This window comes from Trachurus trachurus (genome assembly GCF_905171665.1).
Source record: "Trachurus trachurus genome assembly, chromosome: 20".
Classification (NCBI taxonomy): domain Eukaryota; kingdom Metazoa; phylum Chordata; class Actinopteri; order Carangiformes; family Carangidae; genus Trachurus; species Trachurus trachurus.
Genome location: NC_139911.1, coordinates 19205251 through 19223289, shown reverse-complemented (window position 1 = coordinate 19223289; position 18039 = coordinate 19205251). Strand labels below are relative to the sequence as shown.

General features: G+C 40.1%; 1 protein-coding gene across 1 annotated transcript in view; it reads right to left on the bottom strand.

Moving 5' to 3' along the window:
- Positions 1-7301: 7301 nt before the first annotated feature.
- Positions 7302-18039, bottom strand: part of tmtopsb (teleost multiple tissue opsin b) — a gene marked incomplete at both ends in the record, with an annotated part of 28666 nt that continues 17928 nt past the window's right edge. The window contains 2 exons of the mRNA XM_083995289.1: positions 7302-7613; positions 14611-14844. Coding sequence (XP_083851415.1) covers positions 7302-7613; positions 14611-14844 — 546 coding nt within the window. The remainder of the gene's footprint in view (positions 7614-14610; positions 14845-18039) is intronic.

Genomic DNA, 18039 nt, shown 5'->3' with positions numbered 1-18039 from the left:
AGTAGGAGTGAGCGTCTCCTCAGAGAGGAAAGAAGTGGATGCTCCCAACAGGCCACATTTGTGACCAAACGTTTCTGGGGGCTCTCAGATAGATAGGAAAAGCCCACTGAGGAGCTGCCTCCAGATCTAAATACCTCCTGTGGGGTTTCTCTGTTTAAAAGAAATGCTGTTGACCTAAGTTCAGCTGGCAGTTGGTGCAGCAACATCCACTTCTGTTTCTGACAACAACATCATGGTAAATAATGTAGCCCGGACTGTGTGTTTGTTGTGTGTCAATGGTTTCAAGATAACATGAGACATGAGGCATGAGACACACAAATTTATATTATTTTGTACTATTTTGTTGTGACGTTGCTGGTAATGTGTACCCCCCTTGAATATCATTATGTGTTTTGTTTGTTTTGGAGCTGGTAACATGAGCTTCAAGTCTAAGAGAAAGTAGCATAGCCTACTGTAACTGCAGAGTAAGGACTTGTTAGGGGTTGAACTTGAAGTTCATAGCAGAGGCCTGTGGTACGTATACACCAAGGGTAAAACACTTGAACATCCCGGCTCTAAAGAGCCGTGCTGAACAAGGACCATTTTTAGTTGGAGGTATCTCCTCTTGTGTAAGAGGTGTTGGTGTGAGAGGTGTTAGGCTAATGGTTTGTGTGAATCTCTGCTCTTTGTGACTTAAAAAGTTGAAAACCCCAGGGAGATCTAAAAGTATTTTTTTCTACCATCGCAGAACAAACTTAAGCTTTTATAACAAAGAGCACAAAACTATCCTGAAAGCTGATCCTTTGTATTTGGACAACCAAACCACTGAGGAGCCACACTAGAGATTCCCAGTTTGTTTTAGGAGTTTCCTCTGTCTCCTTCTCTGCAAATAGTTTCACTCACTTGAGCCAACGTGACATTAATTCTGAAATTAACGATTATAAAAACCAATGAATCTCAGTCATTTCTTTATCATGCAGCTAATGAGGATGTATGTATAGTGATTAAGTGGAGATACAATCAATCCAATTTACAACAGAGTTGGAGGAGGGACACGCTAAGGACATGTCAAGTAACTATTAATAATGGAGGTGTTTTCCTATAGTTCCTGTTTCTCAACAAGATGACGCTGGAAATGAGCTCATTTATCTTTTCTGACTATAACCTCTGTGTTTGAGGGAGACCAGTGTTTACAGTATATGCTGCAGTCACTTTGGTAAATTAATTAAAGCAGAAGTAAGTGATATATTTGTGTTAATATTAGTCTTAAATAGTTATATCTTCCGACAGCAATCACTTACATAGAGTGTTTGGACTGAAACACGGGTCTCTCAGTCCCTCTGCTCTGCTCTGAGCCGAAGAGAAAACATTTATCGTATCCTACAGTTTTTATCCAATGAGGAGAGAGAACGGCATGCAGGGCTGTGTGTGCAGCCAAGGAACGCCGTGAATGTGGTGACGGAGCGACGAGGACTGTTATGGTGCGTTCAAGGAAACTCGTATTTTTCCGACCGTGAAGTGGTACCAGTTCGATCTGGTACGAGTTCACCGGTCGGAAGTTACGAGTGGCCGTTATAGTGACTTTCACCGGTAAAACAGGTCGGAAAAACACGAGTGGGTTGCCTGGAACGCTACAAAGTCGTAAGTTGTGACTTGAAGCTGTAATTTACGATTTCAAAAGCCTGCCTGGAACGCAGCATTAGCGAAAACGACCGGACCACTCACTTCTGCTTTAATAGTCTGCGGATGTTTCTGAGTGAGAAACCAGTCCATCTCATTTAAAATTGCTTATGGGGAACATGGATTTATTTATTTATTTATCTATCATTTAATCATTAATAAAAAGGACTTAGCTAGTAAACTACTTCACGTTCATCACGTTTGCAGCCCTGGGGCAAAGATTTGCAGGACACTATACTGATGATCTTTGGGTCCTATGAAAGTCTACACACAATACTGTGACTGTTGCAGCTTCATAGTTCCTCCAGAAACCAACCATTATTCCTTTGGTGTGATAGTACCAGCAGTACTGGGGAAATCACTTTGAAAACACTTGCACTGGAAAAAGTTAAACTACAGAGAAGGGAGAAATCTAGTGAAGTTAAGTGAAGCTACTTTGAAAAACTAGTTCACCAAAACAACATTGAAACTGAGAATATACACATGTATATACTCCCCAAACAGATAACTGTTAAGCTATAAGTTCAACTGATAGCAGGGGATCATCCCTATGTTCCCTGGGTCCTGTGTTCCCCACTTTGTATGGGACAGGGGAACATAGAACCCTTTTTTTTTTAGAAAAAGGGTCCTATGTTCCCCGCTTTTCCCCAAAAGAACCCGGGGAACATGCAATTTGTGTACCCATACCTGGAAGTGAAGTTGTGACTTTGCAGATTTTTGCCTATTTTTGGGTGAGAAGTGTTGTGACATTGACATTGAGTGAGAAGTTGTCCCATTGGTTGGGTTCAGGCAATGAAGAAATGAGTTGGTTAGGGTTAGTAAAAAGACCAGGTAGAGGCTAGACAGGCCAGATAATGTAGATAGAGAGAGTCCAGATAAGTAGAGAGAGTCCATCGACCAGCAACAGCGGGGAACATAGGACCCTTTTTCAGAAAAAGGGTCCTATGTTCCCCGGTTGCAAAACATACTGGGGAACATTATGTTCTATTATGAGGGAACATTATGTTCCCCAGTAGGACCCTTTTTGGGAAAAAACGGGGAACATAGGACCCTTTTTCATAAAGAGGGTCCTATATTCCCCGATCGGGGAACATAGAACCCGGGGAACATGGGGTAGCTTAATTACGCACAACTCATACAAAGTACGAGTGTACACACAACTACTGTAGTATCAATTAACATCATCATGGCTCTCAGAACAACAACAATAGAAGATATGGTCATGACCCCCGACTGACATGGTGACCAGTGTATGGGTGGAAGTGCAGTAGCATTGGTGACTCATAATGCACAAGCACACGGGAGCCTAGCAGGACTTTGTAAAACATGAATCTGCATCTCTCACTTTAGTGAAGGAGGCACCTGTGAAACATCCCCACACTCTCCCTGAGCTGTAAAATCCAGCAGACACCTGACACGGGTCACTTGCTTTCAATCCTGCTGTCGCAATGGCGATGTGCAAGAATGAGAGGAAATTGAGTTTGAAGTCAAACCGGGACATACATGCATTAAATATCATGACCTGATAATATCTAAGAGCCTAGAAGTCTCCTGCTGTGATTCCTCTCTTTAGTATAATGAGAAAAGTGGCTATCCTGGAGGCTACTGCTAACACTGAGAGCTCCCATTCCCATGTTGATAATTACGCTGCTCTGAACTTAGCATGTCCTGTGTGAGGCCTACTTCATCAGCTGGATCTCTCGGGGTGGAGAGGGGTCCAAGGATGGGTGACAAAAATATTTTTCTTGCACAAATTAAACCTAGCCATCCTTCAGAAACCACATAAACCTGTGAACAAGGATAAGGACGCACAAACAGAGCAAGTTTGAGTGTGTTTGAGACCGAAATATGAACACAGCCAGAAGGCGTTCTGGGCTCATGTATGACACTAAGAAATGAGATTACAGGAATTAATTTTGTGTCGTGCTGTGAGATCAAATTTGATTGGCCAACACTTTTTTATTTTATTTATTTGAACATCATAATTTAGGATTCTCCTATAACTTTGAAGTGCATAAACTTTGAGTAAATTAGGTAAAGATCTACACTTGAAATGCAAAAATCTTACATAACCAGTTGAAGCTGAGCAGTTTTACGCCTGCTACCCCAATTTGTAACATTTATTGCCTGCAACTGCTCAGTAATACTGTATAATTTGATTAAAGGGTGAACACTGTGTCCTGACAGTCCATCACAATGGTATCACTTTATTACACAGTCTGATATAAAGGCCAGCGCAATAGTTTATGATGTCTGAAACGATATCAGATAATCAGTTTATATTTAATCTGTTTTTGATTATATAATCAGAGGCTCTGCAAATGATAAAGACATGGGCGCTTCACTCCTTAGTCATAACACATAAATTAAGCACACCCAAGAAATCCATTTGAAGGATTAGTTTAGTCAAATTACAAAACCTACAATAAAGCAGTTTTCAATGCTGCTCCGTGCAAAATATGTATTGTCAGTCTGTGACTGCAGTAAGTTAGTCTGCTGATCATCATTAAGTTACTACAGTTTTGGAAAGGCCAAACCATTTCTTGAAATAACTGAGCTCCTTTCACCAAAGACTCATTACTTACATAAAGGAACCTTAAAGTTACACAGATTGTACCACAGATCCCATATGATAAAGGTTTGTCCTATAGAGATTCCTACTTTCTGCTTTTTTATTTCAGGAAGTGTTGAATAAATGAAATGTGGAATGAATTATTCCCCTTTTTGTTAGGAAGCCCTGGGAATCTCATCAAAGACCCCGGGGGGTCCCTGGACCTCACTTTGAGAGCCACTCAAAGGGGAAATACTGCATCTTCCAACTGTGGGAGAGAGTATGCAGGATTCACTCAAAGAAAGTGCAATGTGTTTGTGTGTGGTAATGTGTTTTCATAGGTATTTGGACAATAGAGCTCAGAGGACTAAGATTCATCGGACTCAGGTTGCCCAGATAACACTTGAATAATAATAAGACAAATACTGCACCTTCAACCCATTATTACAACTAGGTGTTTAAATATGCTATTTTGATGCTTTCATTTCATGCATGTTAATGGGACCGATCATGTTGGAAAGTCAAATGCATGTACAGTAAGCTCCCATTCCTGTAATGTAGGGTACTCTCGTCTGCTGATTACCTTGCAGATGCTGAGATGCACAGCAAAATGTAAAAATCAGTCAAATCAGCCAAACACACACTGAGCATGAATTAGTCACTGTCTGTGGACTATAGCCAATTAAAGGCACTGGGACAAAATGTGCTTAAACCCCAGTGTATGTGTCTTTGTGTGCTTGACAAGGTCCTGTATAATGTTTCAAAAGGAAATCAATGTGTATTTTAAGTGCTTGGAACGTACTGAATGTAAAGATGCATTAAGACACACTCTTACAGTTTATTCTGAGCAGCTGCACACATGTAAATTGACACGTTATTGACTTGTGACATGTTTGTTCATAGCCATTGGTTCATTATTCATTCATGGATGACAGCTGTAATATTCTACTCCAACGCTCCAAATGCTGTTTGTTTCTCCCCGAGACCAAGGCTGTGATTTAGAATGTTAATCTGCGTCCCTCCATGTAAATAACGCTCCTAAATCATGGATTATTCAACACAAGTGAAGATGACTGAGAAGAAAGAGAACGAGAGAAAGCGGCACTGAGACGAACACACATGAGACGCATACTTTGGGTGAAGTAGAGTAAATATTGAGACATCCAAATCTGCTTGTGACATGGTTTCATTTATGTTACAGAAGCAAAGCAAAAAACATCAGGAGACAACACAAAAAACACTTTTTCCACTAAACAAAGGGAAACAGCAGCTAAAGACACATCTAGACACAACTCAAAACACTGAGATCTCCTTCACATGTCCCTCATAAAATGTTTTTTTTTTTTTTTTGTTAGAAACTCCCACACACTGTCTTTTCTTGCAAAGGGAAGCGGTGTTTCGGTCCTTCATCAGGCAAACAGTTTTTTTTGACAGTCTTAAATAAGGGAGTGGTTACACATGTGTAGCCCATTGTTGTCATGTTGTCAGAGTTTCAACCAAAAATATATTATAACAAAAATAATGAATTATCTAAAGAAATAGTTTCTCTCCTCTTTTTTTTATGAAAAAGAAAAACTCTCTCTTTGTTATTTTCAAGTTTGTACTTCATAAAACGGTGAAATATCCCTTTAATGGCTTTCAGAGTAGTCCCAGTGCTGATGACAGAGAATAAAGGCATTAACAGAAAAAATCCCAGTTCTAAATTGCATAAAATTGTTTGACAAATTTTTAACACTCTGTATCAAATCCTCTAATATCAGGCATGGAAACAGGGTCAGGAAAAAAATGTTTAGCGCCTTCCTCAACCCAATTATCGTTGGGGGAAGAGGGGAAAATAGGGAATAATCCCACTGACAGCGCTACACACTGAAGCTGACAAAGTATCTCATTTTATTACTCACAAAATAAATATATGAATAAATAAATAGGCTACACTAAGCAAGTTCATGAAATCTCTGTGCTTCTCCAATATGTTCCTGAATTATACCTCTGATTAAGAAATCACATTATTTCGCTGTCTAACAAAGATACCTCATCAATATAAGAAGGGGAAAAAACTTGACCTAGTTATATGGATGTACATTATAATTTTTTTTTAATATAATTGAATTACTGGGGGCAGAGTAAATGCAATTTCACGTCCTCCTCTCCGCGTGGTTCGTCTGAATCAGTAAAGTGCAATCGTGCTTATTTTCCGTGTCTGTTGCTAACATGCTAATAGCGGCCTAATACTCATGCTAATTCTTAGCTGGTAGCTGACGTGTTCCCCCTCCTGCCCCCCTCCTCTGCACTCCACATTCATTAACAAATCTTCCAAAAATATACACATCTGAATCCACGCAAATAAAGGCTTGTTTTTTTTTTTATTGATTCCAAAAACACATAATTTCCAAGAGCTACTAAATGTATTTTCTTCGTCAATTGTGATTCTGTCCTTTTTTTTTTTAACATGATGTTTTGCAGAGCCCTCTCACTGTGAGTAATCACTTAAGTGGTTGCCCGCATTATGACTTACTTTTTTTCCTGTGTGTTTTTTCTTTGTTTGGTAAACCTGCAGTCATTAATTTTACCTCTTCACGTTGTCGGTGTCGTTCCGACCCTGAAGCCCTGACCTGTCTCCACGGACTACACTACAAATGAATCATCCTGGTTCCCTAAATCCAACAAGAAACTAGACAAACTACTGCAAGTTTGTTTCACTTTGTGTGAGCTGTGATGCAACTCTTGTGCTCTTGTGTACACGGTGGATGTGACTACAGCAAGTATACATTCTAATGGCAGGAGTCTGTAATGTTAACACGAAGCATGACAGCGTGTTTAGCCCTAGTCTTCATATCTTCCTTCTGCTTTGTATACACTTGCTTGTGGTGAGCAGGATGAGACTGGTATTTTGTGTGTTTCCCTGCGGCCGACCGCACCGGGCAATGATAATGTGCTCTGGGATTAAAGGGTCCCAGCTTGTATTTAAGACGCCCACTGAGCTCACTTTGCGCTCGCTCTTTTCTACTATTAAGAGGATTTGTTTCTTAATTGGAGACCCGTGGCCCTTCTTGTTGTTCCCCCTCTAAACGTCGCTGTTCCTCTTCCGCTCTTATTCCCTGTAGTGAGCCACCAGTATCAGTTTGGGCTTGGGGCTGTTAGCAGCGGCGGTGGTGGGGTGGTGGAAAGCGTCGGAGCCTTTATCCGATGGCGATGGCGACGGAGCCGTGCCATTGGCTCCCTGCGAGGACCTCTGGATGGAGTTGGGCGTGGGCACGGCGGAGGACGGGGCCGGAGCAGACACCGGGTGCTCTCTCTCTTGGCGTACGGTGCGGAGAGTCTTGGTCGGCCGCGAAAGTGTCTTTAAGGTGGAGCCTCGCTCGGGGATGGAGCAGCTGAGGAACGCCCTGAAACACCTGTAAAACTACACACACACACAAGTTGTATCATTAGCAACACTGTAGGTAATAATAGCAGTGGTTGTCAAAGTAGAAACAATATTGGTTTTGACTCTTGTTATGACACAAGTTTAACCAGAAAAGACACAGACATGAATACAGATGCTTTATTCAATAAAGCTGTTAATTAGATTGATTCATTCGAAAGTAAGAAGCAGAATCCAAAGGAACCCAGTCAGTGTGTTCGATTGCTCCTGCCAAATCAATAATTGATTAAAAATGGACATGTGCGGCACCTGAACAAGAACTTCTTCATGCATCTTCATACTGCTGTGGTGATATGAAACATTTCCTGTCATAGAAAACATAGAATAAATTATACAACTACTTTTAGAAATAAAGCTTAGAGGCAAAAGAGCTGTTGTAGCAGCAGTCGTCATGTGGTAACATGATATTTGGATCCCAGCCCTGCAGGTGCAGTCAGCAAATCAAATCAATAAGGCAGCTATCAGATAAACCTTGTCAATGGATCGCATCGTTTACTTGGTTGTTATTTCAACCTTGGTCCACAATGACTGGAGCATCTAAATCAGTGGTTCCCAACCTTTCTGGCTCGTGACCCCATCACAAATTTCTGGCGACCTCGTCTATTAAGATGCGCCAGCTCAGATATTTTTATGCTGCATTTTATTTGAACTCGATTTTAAAAAGTTGCAAAAGTTAAAGTATAGAATACAGCTGTTCAGGATTGTGTGTGGTGTTTTTAATTATAATTTCAAAAAGAATAATAATTAGTTTAAAAAATATTTTCAATTATCATATCAATTACTAAACATTTCAGGTGACCCCATTTGAATTCCAGATGACCCCACATGGGGTCTCGACCCCAAGGTTGAAAAACACTGATCTAAATGGATGGTTGGTTCGCAACAGGAAGAATTAAAAGGAAAAAGACAAGAGGCATAAATGAAAACCGTGCTCTGAAGAGGCTTTATCTGGCCTCTGTATTGTTATACCATAGAGCTGCTTAAATTATTGAGATTGGGAGATGCTAGAAACTGCTGATATAGGCGCCTATAGAGGGAGAAGAACCAGTGTGTGGAGAGAGAGGTTGATCATAGAAGACTTAACACTTTAGGCTGAAGTAGCATGAGTAGTAACCGATCAGATCCAGTCCAGCGGGCAGCGCGCTCCCCTGGATAAACGTAGTGTACTTAGTATACTCTCCAGTTCCACACGTATACTTAAAGTCTACTACATTTCCCCAGGGCGCCGCAGATCAAACAGGCGTGCCGCATGAAACATGACACCTCGATGCATCTTATTACATCATCATGAGTATACTTTCCTCCAGCAGTGTTTTCCCCCTTTGAAATAAGTGACATCCAGTTACTGATATGACAAATTAGAGTGGTTTGTGGTGCTTTTAAAAACCGAGATACTCCAGCAGCTGGCTGACAATTCATCGTATAGGAGCCAATTAATTTCTGTTACCCCCGAGGAGATTGTGCAGCTTTCAAAATTAGCTCTCCGTTTCAAATCTTCCAGTGTCTTAAATCCCAGTGTATTAATCTATTGGAGAGCTGTGCTTGAAAAAAAAAAGAATCTGTTGGTGTAAAAGCAAAAAACCCCAAAGGAAACAGAAGGGATAGATGTGCAAAGTGGGGGTGGGAGGTGTGAAGGAGAAAGGGATGTCTGAGGTGAACAGAGGGGAAAAAACAAAACAAGGAATGGAGGGACAGGACAAACTGATGTCATGAGGGATTACATGTGAAATCAGGCACAGATTGGATCTTAAGACTGAGGAGTGACCAAATCCTCACCTGCCACTGCAAATGTGTGTGTATGTGACTGTGTGTGTGTGTCTTTAAGGCAAACAGACATGTGATAGAACTGGGATATATCTGTGTGCTGTAATAATATGTGCATACATAATACATTTTTTAATCTCACTCAAATGTTAGGAATTCTTTGAGTCTTTGCTGAAGGAGAAAAGTTGGTGATTGGAAAAGGGAAGATGAAATTTAAAAAAAGAAGCTGCTGGTAACAGATTTTCTGAGTGTGAGAGACAGTTTCTCCCGCTTGTGTTGCAGGCACAGCTTTCACATCACGGTCCCACTGAGTGTTACAGAGCCTCGACTCCACCAGGAAGCCCAAATAATGACGAGCAGAGGTATCAAGGCCACAGTGTGGTGTCGTCGCCTCTGCTGTCACCTCAGTGACTGTAAAAAGACTGAGGGGCAGAGAAGTTACACATGATGGGACTGTCAACAGGTTCAGAGCTTTTGAATCGGAGGTGTGTCAGGCCAAGACAAAAGTGATTTTTCCAGAATTTCATTAATTCAAATCTCAAAAATTTCTTAGAAAAACATATTTTGGGATCATATGCTACACAGATACTTTCCTTATGTTCTGAAGGATTAATTCACCTTTTCGAGCCTCTTGACATTAAAATAAAGATAAAGATCAGTGACCATCTGGTTGTGACCATCAGTGAAAAGCAATGTTAACTTGACCTTTGAAATGTGTTTTTTGGGGAAGTTTGTGACTGCACACATGTTTTTAAGGGAATAAAAAAACATTCAAACATGGGAATAAATAAATAGCCTAATGATTAAATGATTCGTAGCACATGCCTACATCTGAACTGAAAATTCTCATTTTATACCTTACGTGTAATTTTATTACTTGTGGAAGAAATATTCAGAATTTACAGGTAAAAGTAAAAGCACTGATCATCAATAATATTGATGAGTGCCTCCATGTGCCCAGAGTGGCCTTCAGCATTTATGCACTTGAATAGTCTACCACATGATCTCAGAAATGCTCCGACGTTGTGCCCCTTCAAAGCCAAACTTAAGACTTTTCTGTTTAGCTGTGCATTTTCTTAAATGTCTTTGTGTGTGTGAATTTCTGTGTGTCTCAGTATCTATTGCTGTTTACTTTTTAATATGTTGTCCTCTCATATGGAAAGCACTCTGAACTGCTTCTGCTATGGTGCTATAAATTTGAATCAAATTGAATTCTAATTGAATATAAGTCTCATCTTAATTATGATTATGATTATTATTACGTTATAAATGTGTACATCACTTTGTTTAAAGCTGGTAAAAGCACTAACTACCTGGTACTGTAACACTACAAGTAAAGTAACTGAGTAAATGTCCTGTTAGGTTATACCCACAACTGATTTTTGTCTCACACCTATAGCTGATATCTGAAATGAAACATGCACATTTAGAAAGTGGAGATTCACTCAAAGATAATTGACAACATTTTACAGCAAAACAACATCTCCAGTTGTTCCCCAGGAGAAGAACCTGTGTGAAACCCGTCACGTTGTGCAGAGAAATAACTAACAAAGTCATTATTGCTGAGCTCAGGTCCGGGGCGTGAATCTGCGCAGCGCTTGAAGTCTTCAACTCGCCTCAACACACTGCTGCCATAGTTATGGGCTGGGAGGAACTGAAGACTGAAAGCGCCACACAGCGCGGCCATGCAGCGTTTATCTGTGGACCCTGAAAGTTCATTTAGCAGCTTAATCATCCACACTCACACATCACGCAACCCCGCAAAATAACTTGACTGTGGCACCTGCAGAGACGGCGCTGTCGTAACAAGTCAGCCATCAAAGAGAGTTAAATGTCTCACAAGCTCAAAAGTGACAGACAGGCAGTCCAACAGGAAAAATAAAAGACCTGGGAGACAGACGGAGGTAGAGGTAGATAAAAAGAGACAGAGACAGATAAAAGAGTGTGTGAATGTTTGAGAGAAGAAGGAAAGGTCACCATCACACTGTGTCGTTCCCTGATAGTAGCATCACATGCTAATCAAAATCAAAGCTCCGCTGCCTTTTGGAGATGAAAAAGAACTTCCTCCCTCCTCCACCTACCTGTCACCTTTCTTTTTCCCACCTGTCTTTCATCTCTGTGTCCTTCCCACAGTGCCTTTTTTCACTCATTACCACTTTTACTAGGTTTATGTTTTCCTCTTAGTCTTCCTTCCCTAACCCTTTCTTTCCAACTTTCTCTCTTCTGTTAACATTGTTTCTCTTTCTTTACATTCTTCTTTCCCCCGTAGTTTACTTTTGCTCCTCTCATACAAATATCTGTTTCCTTCACTCCTCCACTGACCTTGCATGCTTTCTTTTGTTTCTCTTTACTTTTCTACTTTCACTCATATCCTCTTTCTTTCCTAACTCATTCCATCCTTTTTACCTTTCATTTGTTCTCTCTTTATGTTTCTCCTTTTTTCTTGCCACTAAATGTTTCTCATTGCATTCTTTTCATAACATTTCCATAACACTGTCAGAGTTAAAATATATATATTTTTTTTTTAAGTTGCAGTGAAATACAGAGTATGTGTTGTAACAGTAAAAAAAAATGGATGATGTTGGATGCCTTTAAATGGTCTAATTCCAGCACTGCATGTGTTTTACTGGATGCAACTCTGTTTTAAAGTTTCAAAGCCATTGTAGCCACTAGTTCACATGGTGAATCACTTTGTCTCACTGTAAAAAGTATCATATTTGAATATCAAAGCTCACAGTTACAGCTCTGTTTCGTGTTTTTCCTGTGTCCTTTTCTCCTAAAATGATCAAGGGAGGGTTTCATTTTGTTTAAAAAAAAAAAAAATCAGCATATCACACATAATCTGAGTAACCTCTAGTTTCCTGTGGCGCGATGTCTCCTCTGTCATTGTCTGACATACAGTAACTCGGCATGCAAATGCTTTGAAGAGCAGGAGTACAATCTGATGTAACTTAATGCTCTCTCAGGTGAGGTCAACTACCATCAGCAGCACAGGTAATGACTGTGAAATGTTGGAAAAGCTGACAAAGAGAAGTGGAAAGGCTTTGTTTTACTTTCAGAGAGAGAGAAAAATGTGACAAATGTACAAAGCAGCGAAGAATCACGTCCTTGTGTTTGTTTACAGTTATACACTAATCTCCTAATGACTGTGGTAATGATTTATTGATGGTTTAACACTGCACAAAGCACACTACAGTCGGCTGTGTTGGCCTCAGGAAGGTCAGCGGAGTTAACTAGATGCTTTCCTCTTTCATCAGTGTCTTTTTTTTCTTTTTTTCTTTGTCCTTGAATGGCAGCGATGAGTATCATGACCTCACAGTGGGTGGGAGGAGGGATGGGTGTTATGCATTGACGCAGTTATGCGCAGTTATGGCTTTGACAGCATGATAATAATGTCAGGTCTGTGTCTTTAATCTGCACGTTTGTGTGCATGTGTGATTGTGTGGGTGTTTGTAGCTGGATAGTTGGGAGTGTGTGTGTGAGAGGTGTAAATGAGGAGCCAGCAGATGGAGGGAGGAGGTCTGTTTGTACCTACATTAACTTCCCCCGGGGTGTGACTCTCATATAACTTCAATTACTGGTCTGGGTGTCTGACACTTGGTCTAAATAAGGGAGAACAGATAATTACACAGAACACCTAGTGTACTCTAGTTTAGTTTGACATATCTAAACGGAACTAGTACAGGATAGTATTAACAGTTAATAAATACTTTATAACACTGTAATTACTTCTGGCTCTTTGACTAAATAAGGGAAAACAAGTCGTAAGACTGTGAGATGCAGAACACTTGACTCACTCTATATTTAGTAGTTTATTATTATTTTAGTGATTAAGTTTTTAACCCTTTTCTTCATACCGATCTTCAACAATTCAAGTAATTTCCAACCGTTCATACTCTTCATAATATTGTTTCATCTCTTCAAGATTGCTTCAGCAGTTTCTTCACTTAATTCAGCATTGTTTTAACAATTTATTCAGCTCTTTCAGCTTTCAGCATTCACCCATATTTCCTTCAGGAAATGCATTCTCTAGTTTAATTTAGTTTGGTTTGGTTTAATTTAGCATTTCTAAGCACTGGATAGTATAAACATTTAATGAATGCTTTATAACATACTATAATGACTTTTGTAATAGATTAATTACACTTGACTCACTCTACTTTGGTTCAGTGTAGTTTATTATTTTTAAGCACTAGCATTATAAACATTTAATAAATGCTTTATAACCCTCTATAGTGTATAGCGGGTTATAGTTATAAGGTATAGTTATAAGCAGATAAAACAAAATCTTTACAAATTTGTAAGTTTTGCTATTGCTACATAGTGTTAGGAGCATAGCAGGTGTTAATAATACAAGGGGTTATAATTCATCCTCTGAGAAGAACTGCTCCTTCAAAGCAGGATGCTGCAGTGATAGAGAATAACGAGAACGAGCTAGATGGTTTGCATGAGAAAGTGAGAGAGAAAGGAAAGCAAAACAAATTGGTTTCTTTTTGATGCCAAACTCATAAAGTTTCTTCAAGGCTTTTAAAGCTTACATTAGCAATAGAAAAACAGACTAGCTCCTTTATTATGTATTTATTTGCAGCAGCCTCATCCTATGGATGCCCACTGGAGTTTTAGCTGTTGACAAATGCATGAATAAACACTTACATCTGCTTACAACTATAATATACTGTGTTAATAATACTTGTATACCCCTCCTTCCCATCTATGGAGATAATTAGTCCCAGTATGGTTTTCTGTGTTCATTGTTGAAGAACCCTGCAGTGTAAAGTTGTTGTCTGGCGGCCGCCCATTTCAGGTAACTATCTCAGGCTCATGCTTATCACAGGCTGGACTGGGTAAAGTTTGGCATTACTGATAAAGTTGGCGAGACTGTATTTGTCGATCTCCTGCACATCTGTCCCCCGACTAAGCAGGTGTTTCATGCAGCTGTGCCAACGTTGGCTACAGTAAACAATGCACACATCTCACATCTGTCCACACCACAGCAGATCGGACCAGACACAATCTAACAGTCATCGTAAAAAAAAACTAAGGAGAGACTACTACCGTATAGGTTTACATACAAAGAGGCTGTTTTGCTGACAGTGCTCTCTCTCATCCAGGATGTGTGATAATGAGAAAAGAGGCAGGACACACACGAGACACAGAGCAGAGGGGTGGAGGTGGAGGTGGGGGAAGAAGCAGTAAGACGAGAATGCCTCACCTGTTTGTTCATGAATATATAGATAAAGGGGTTGATGACAGTGGAAAACTTGGCCAGCAGCGACGGCGTGATGCTTGCCTCGGGAGTGATGAGGTCGCTGGGGCCAAAGGTCGCCAGCAGAGCCACGACTCCGTACGGCAGCCAGCAGACCAGGTAGCCCACCACCATGGTGACGACCATCACCAGCACCCGCTGCTCCCTGCGCCGCGTCACCACCGAGCTCACGCTGCGGACCTGAGAGAAAGGACACAGAGACTGATTTGGTGCACTGGAACAACAAACACAAAAGGAAACTTAAGAGAGAAGGAGAGAGATAATGATGACTCAGCTATTTAAAGAGCCCTAATTCTTCTCTGTCCCCGAGTTGTGTATCTGAGGCCAGTTTATATTCAAGACCGTGAACAAACAGCTCCCTGGTTCCCACCAAGCTGAAAACATGAGCTCCATTGTCTGAGCAGTCTTATTGTCTTAACAGCTGATTAAGTCTATCGTCCAGAAACTTATCTAAAATGGATTTAATGCTTTATTGTGTCATGCGTGACTGTATATAAGGATGTATAATGGATATATCTGGGATTTGGGCTGAACAAAGCAACACATCTTCTTGGACTGTGGTTATTTATGGCATGATATTTCCTAGATGAAACTACTGAGAAAGAATTAGATTAATCAATTATGAAAATAATGGTTAGTTGTAGCAAGACTCTGGTCTATAAACAACAGGGAATTAGTTTCATTTGAGTTATAATTTTTGCAAAACTACGAGCCTTTTAATGCAGTGCCACTACTTGATTAAAAGAAAAAAATACATAATATGTAAAATTAAATTATATATATATATATATATATATATATATATATATATATATATATATATATATATATATATATATAAATGTATAATATTTTCTCCAGGAAACAATAAACTTTTCTCGCATAACATACTGAATTACATAAATTACATTATTTTAAGAGATTATGACTTTTTCTTTAACATTACTTTACTCTTAAATCTCAAATTCACCACAGTGGCTTTACTGTAATACTCACTGTTACCATCCCAGGGTTGTGACCTGACCAATCAGTTAGTCACAACCATAGCTGAGTGTTAAAGCCAATGATGAATGGCCTCAGGGCACAGCTAATAGATTTGGGCTCTAAATAATTCCCAAAGCCTGTGAGGGAGCCAACAAGAAAACTCTTAACTTTTCATTAGAAAGTAAAGGCTCTTGCCCTCTGGCACCGACACCATCAGCCTATATCTGCTCCAGCTTCATCTGTGCGTTCACCTCTATGGTGTGCCATATTTCAAACTGTCCCAAATCAGTGAGTAGGAAATAGAGGTTCACATTAAATCTCTCTGGCAGTGAATATGCACCGGGGCTGATTTGTGCGGGGATCAGACTATCACAAATCAGCTCGGCAAAATGCCTTGACTTAACAAACGCAAAAATGCCCACAGAGGGGAATGATGCATTCCCAGCACATCATAATAATGAACAACTCTGCTTTTGTCTGTGATTTAGAAAACAAATAAATGGCATTATAACTAAGAAGTGTGCGCATAACAATAATAAAGTTTTTGATCCTAGTAACAGAATCAGTGAAGTTAAAACAACAAAGGAGACATCCCTGTGCTCCTAAATAAATCTGACTGGTCTTGCACTCCTATATAGAATCCATTGATGCGAAAAACAAAAGAATAAAAAAAACAGGTGGAAAGAAATTCATCTATTATATAGTAAACCCTCACACCCAGCACATACTGTAATATGCAATATACTGTAAACTCAACCAATAAGTTAGCAGCCAAGGTGCTCCCCACAGCTCCGCACAGATTCACATCATCCCAAGTGAACTTCTATAAGCGGTCCAGCCTGAAAATCCTGGATTAAGAAACAGTCTGCCGTAGCGCTCATTCGTAGAACTCAAGCACAACCAAGCACCTGAGTGACAGGAAAGATGGATCAGTGACTCCATTGATAGATTTCCCCCGACAACTGAACTAAATCTAAATATAAATTTCCATTGCCAGGCGCCGCAAAGGCTGAACTGACATTTAAACCCACACAATCACGTCCTCATCCACCAACACAAATACTGCATTCAGAAACTCCTACATAACGGTAAAATCATTTTATAGTCAAAAATAAGCTACAATGAGAGATGATAGAGGCAGAGAAAGACTTAGGTTAATCATTTGAACTTGCACATCAATAGCAAAACTCAGTTACAAGAGACGACGTACTCGGCGCCTCTGATGCCAACTCTCTTCTGGCGAAAGTAGCTACTGGCTGTTTAAACAGTCAGCAAGCATCAGTTCAGTTTGCATATGACTCATGTAAATGAGTAAGACCCAGCTATACACACCATCTGTATAGCTGCATAGGGTTGCGGATCAAAAATGAATCTGGTAGCTTTTGAGTAGCCCTTAAAGGCAATTTAGACATTTTGAGGTTCATCGTGGTGGTGTGTAACCCTGTTTTGCATTTTAACCCTTCTGTACCATTATTTTCCAGCACAAAGTCCTGAAATGTGGACTGAACAATCTATTGTTGAAAAAGCTGCTTTTACTTTTTCACCAAATTTGTGTTGTTGTACAACTGCAGATGCCAGATACAAGTACAGACATTTTCTGCAACATATCAACAATCTTTGAAGAATTCAAAAGTAATGTGTTTTTTCAACAACACCTATTTGCAACTTTATCACTACAAGAAGTATAAGTGCAAGTGGTATGTTTGCTGTGATTCTTACATGACAAATAAAATAAGCTTTAACCATAATGTTGCCTGAAGGTCACTCCAAGAAATCATAGATGAGCAGTATGTGTGGAATTAAAATCTGCACTGAAATTGTTAACTCTTAGACCACAGATTAACAGTGCTTTCAGTATTGATTGGAACCGAACAGAAAAGGCTTAGTCTTAACCTGCAGTGTACTTTACTGTATACCAACAATCTATAACGGTGTTTGACTGTCTTGTCAGATTGGAGATGCTGCCATCTTTTCCATAAGGTCTGAGCCACCCTTTGAACAATGACTTGACACCTGAACCACCCTGTCCATGTTAGTGTAGGCAATCCGCACCCTCTCAATCCATGTGACAGCTGCTGTGTCAGCCGGATGTGGTCGAGGGTGTCGGGGATGTTTCAAGAATATTTCAGACCTACAGCAGCCGCCGCCTGGAGACATTTTTACTGTCAGAGAACGGAGGGTGTGGCCAAAAAAAAAAAAAACTGTAATACATTCTGACATGTGACAGTGTCAGGTCAGTAATGGACCAGAGACTGTCACATGATCAAGGACATGCTCCTTCCTCTAGCTTGGTTTACCAGACATCAGGGATGCAGCACATGGGACCAAGAACAGTGCAAATAAAAAATAAAGGGTGGTGTTTCCTCCTCCTAAAAGAGACTTTGTAACACG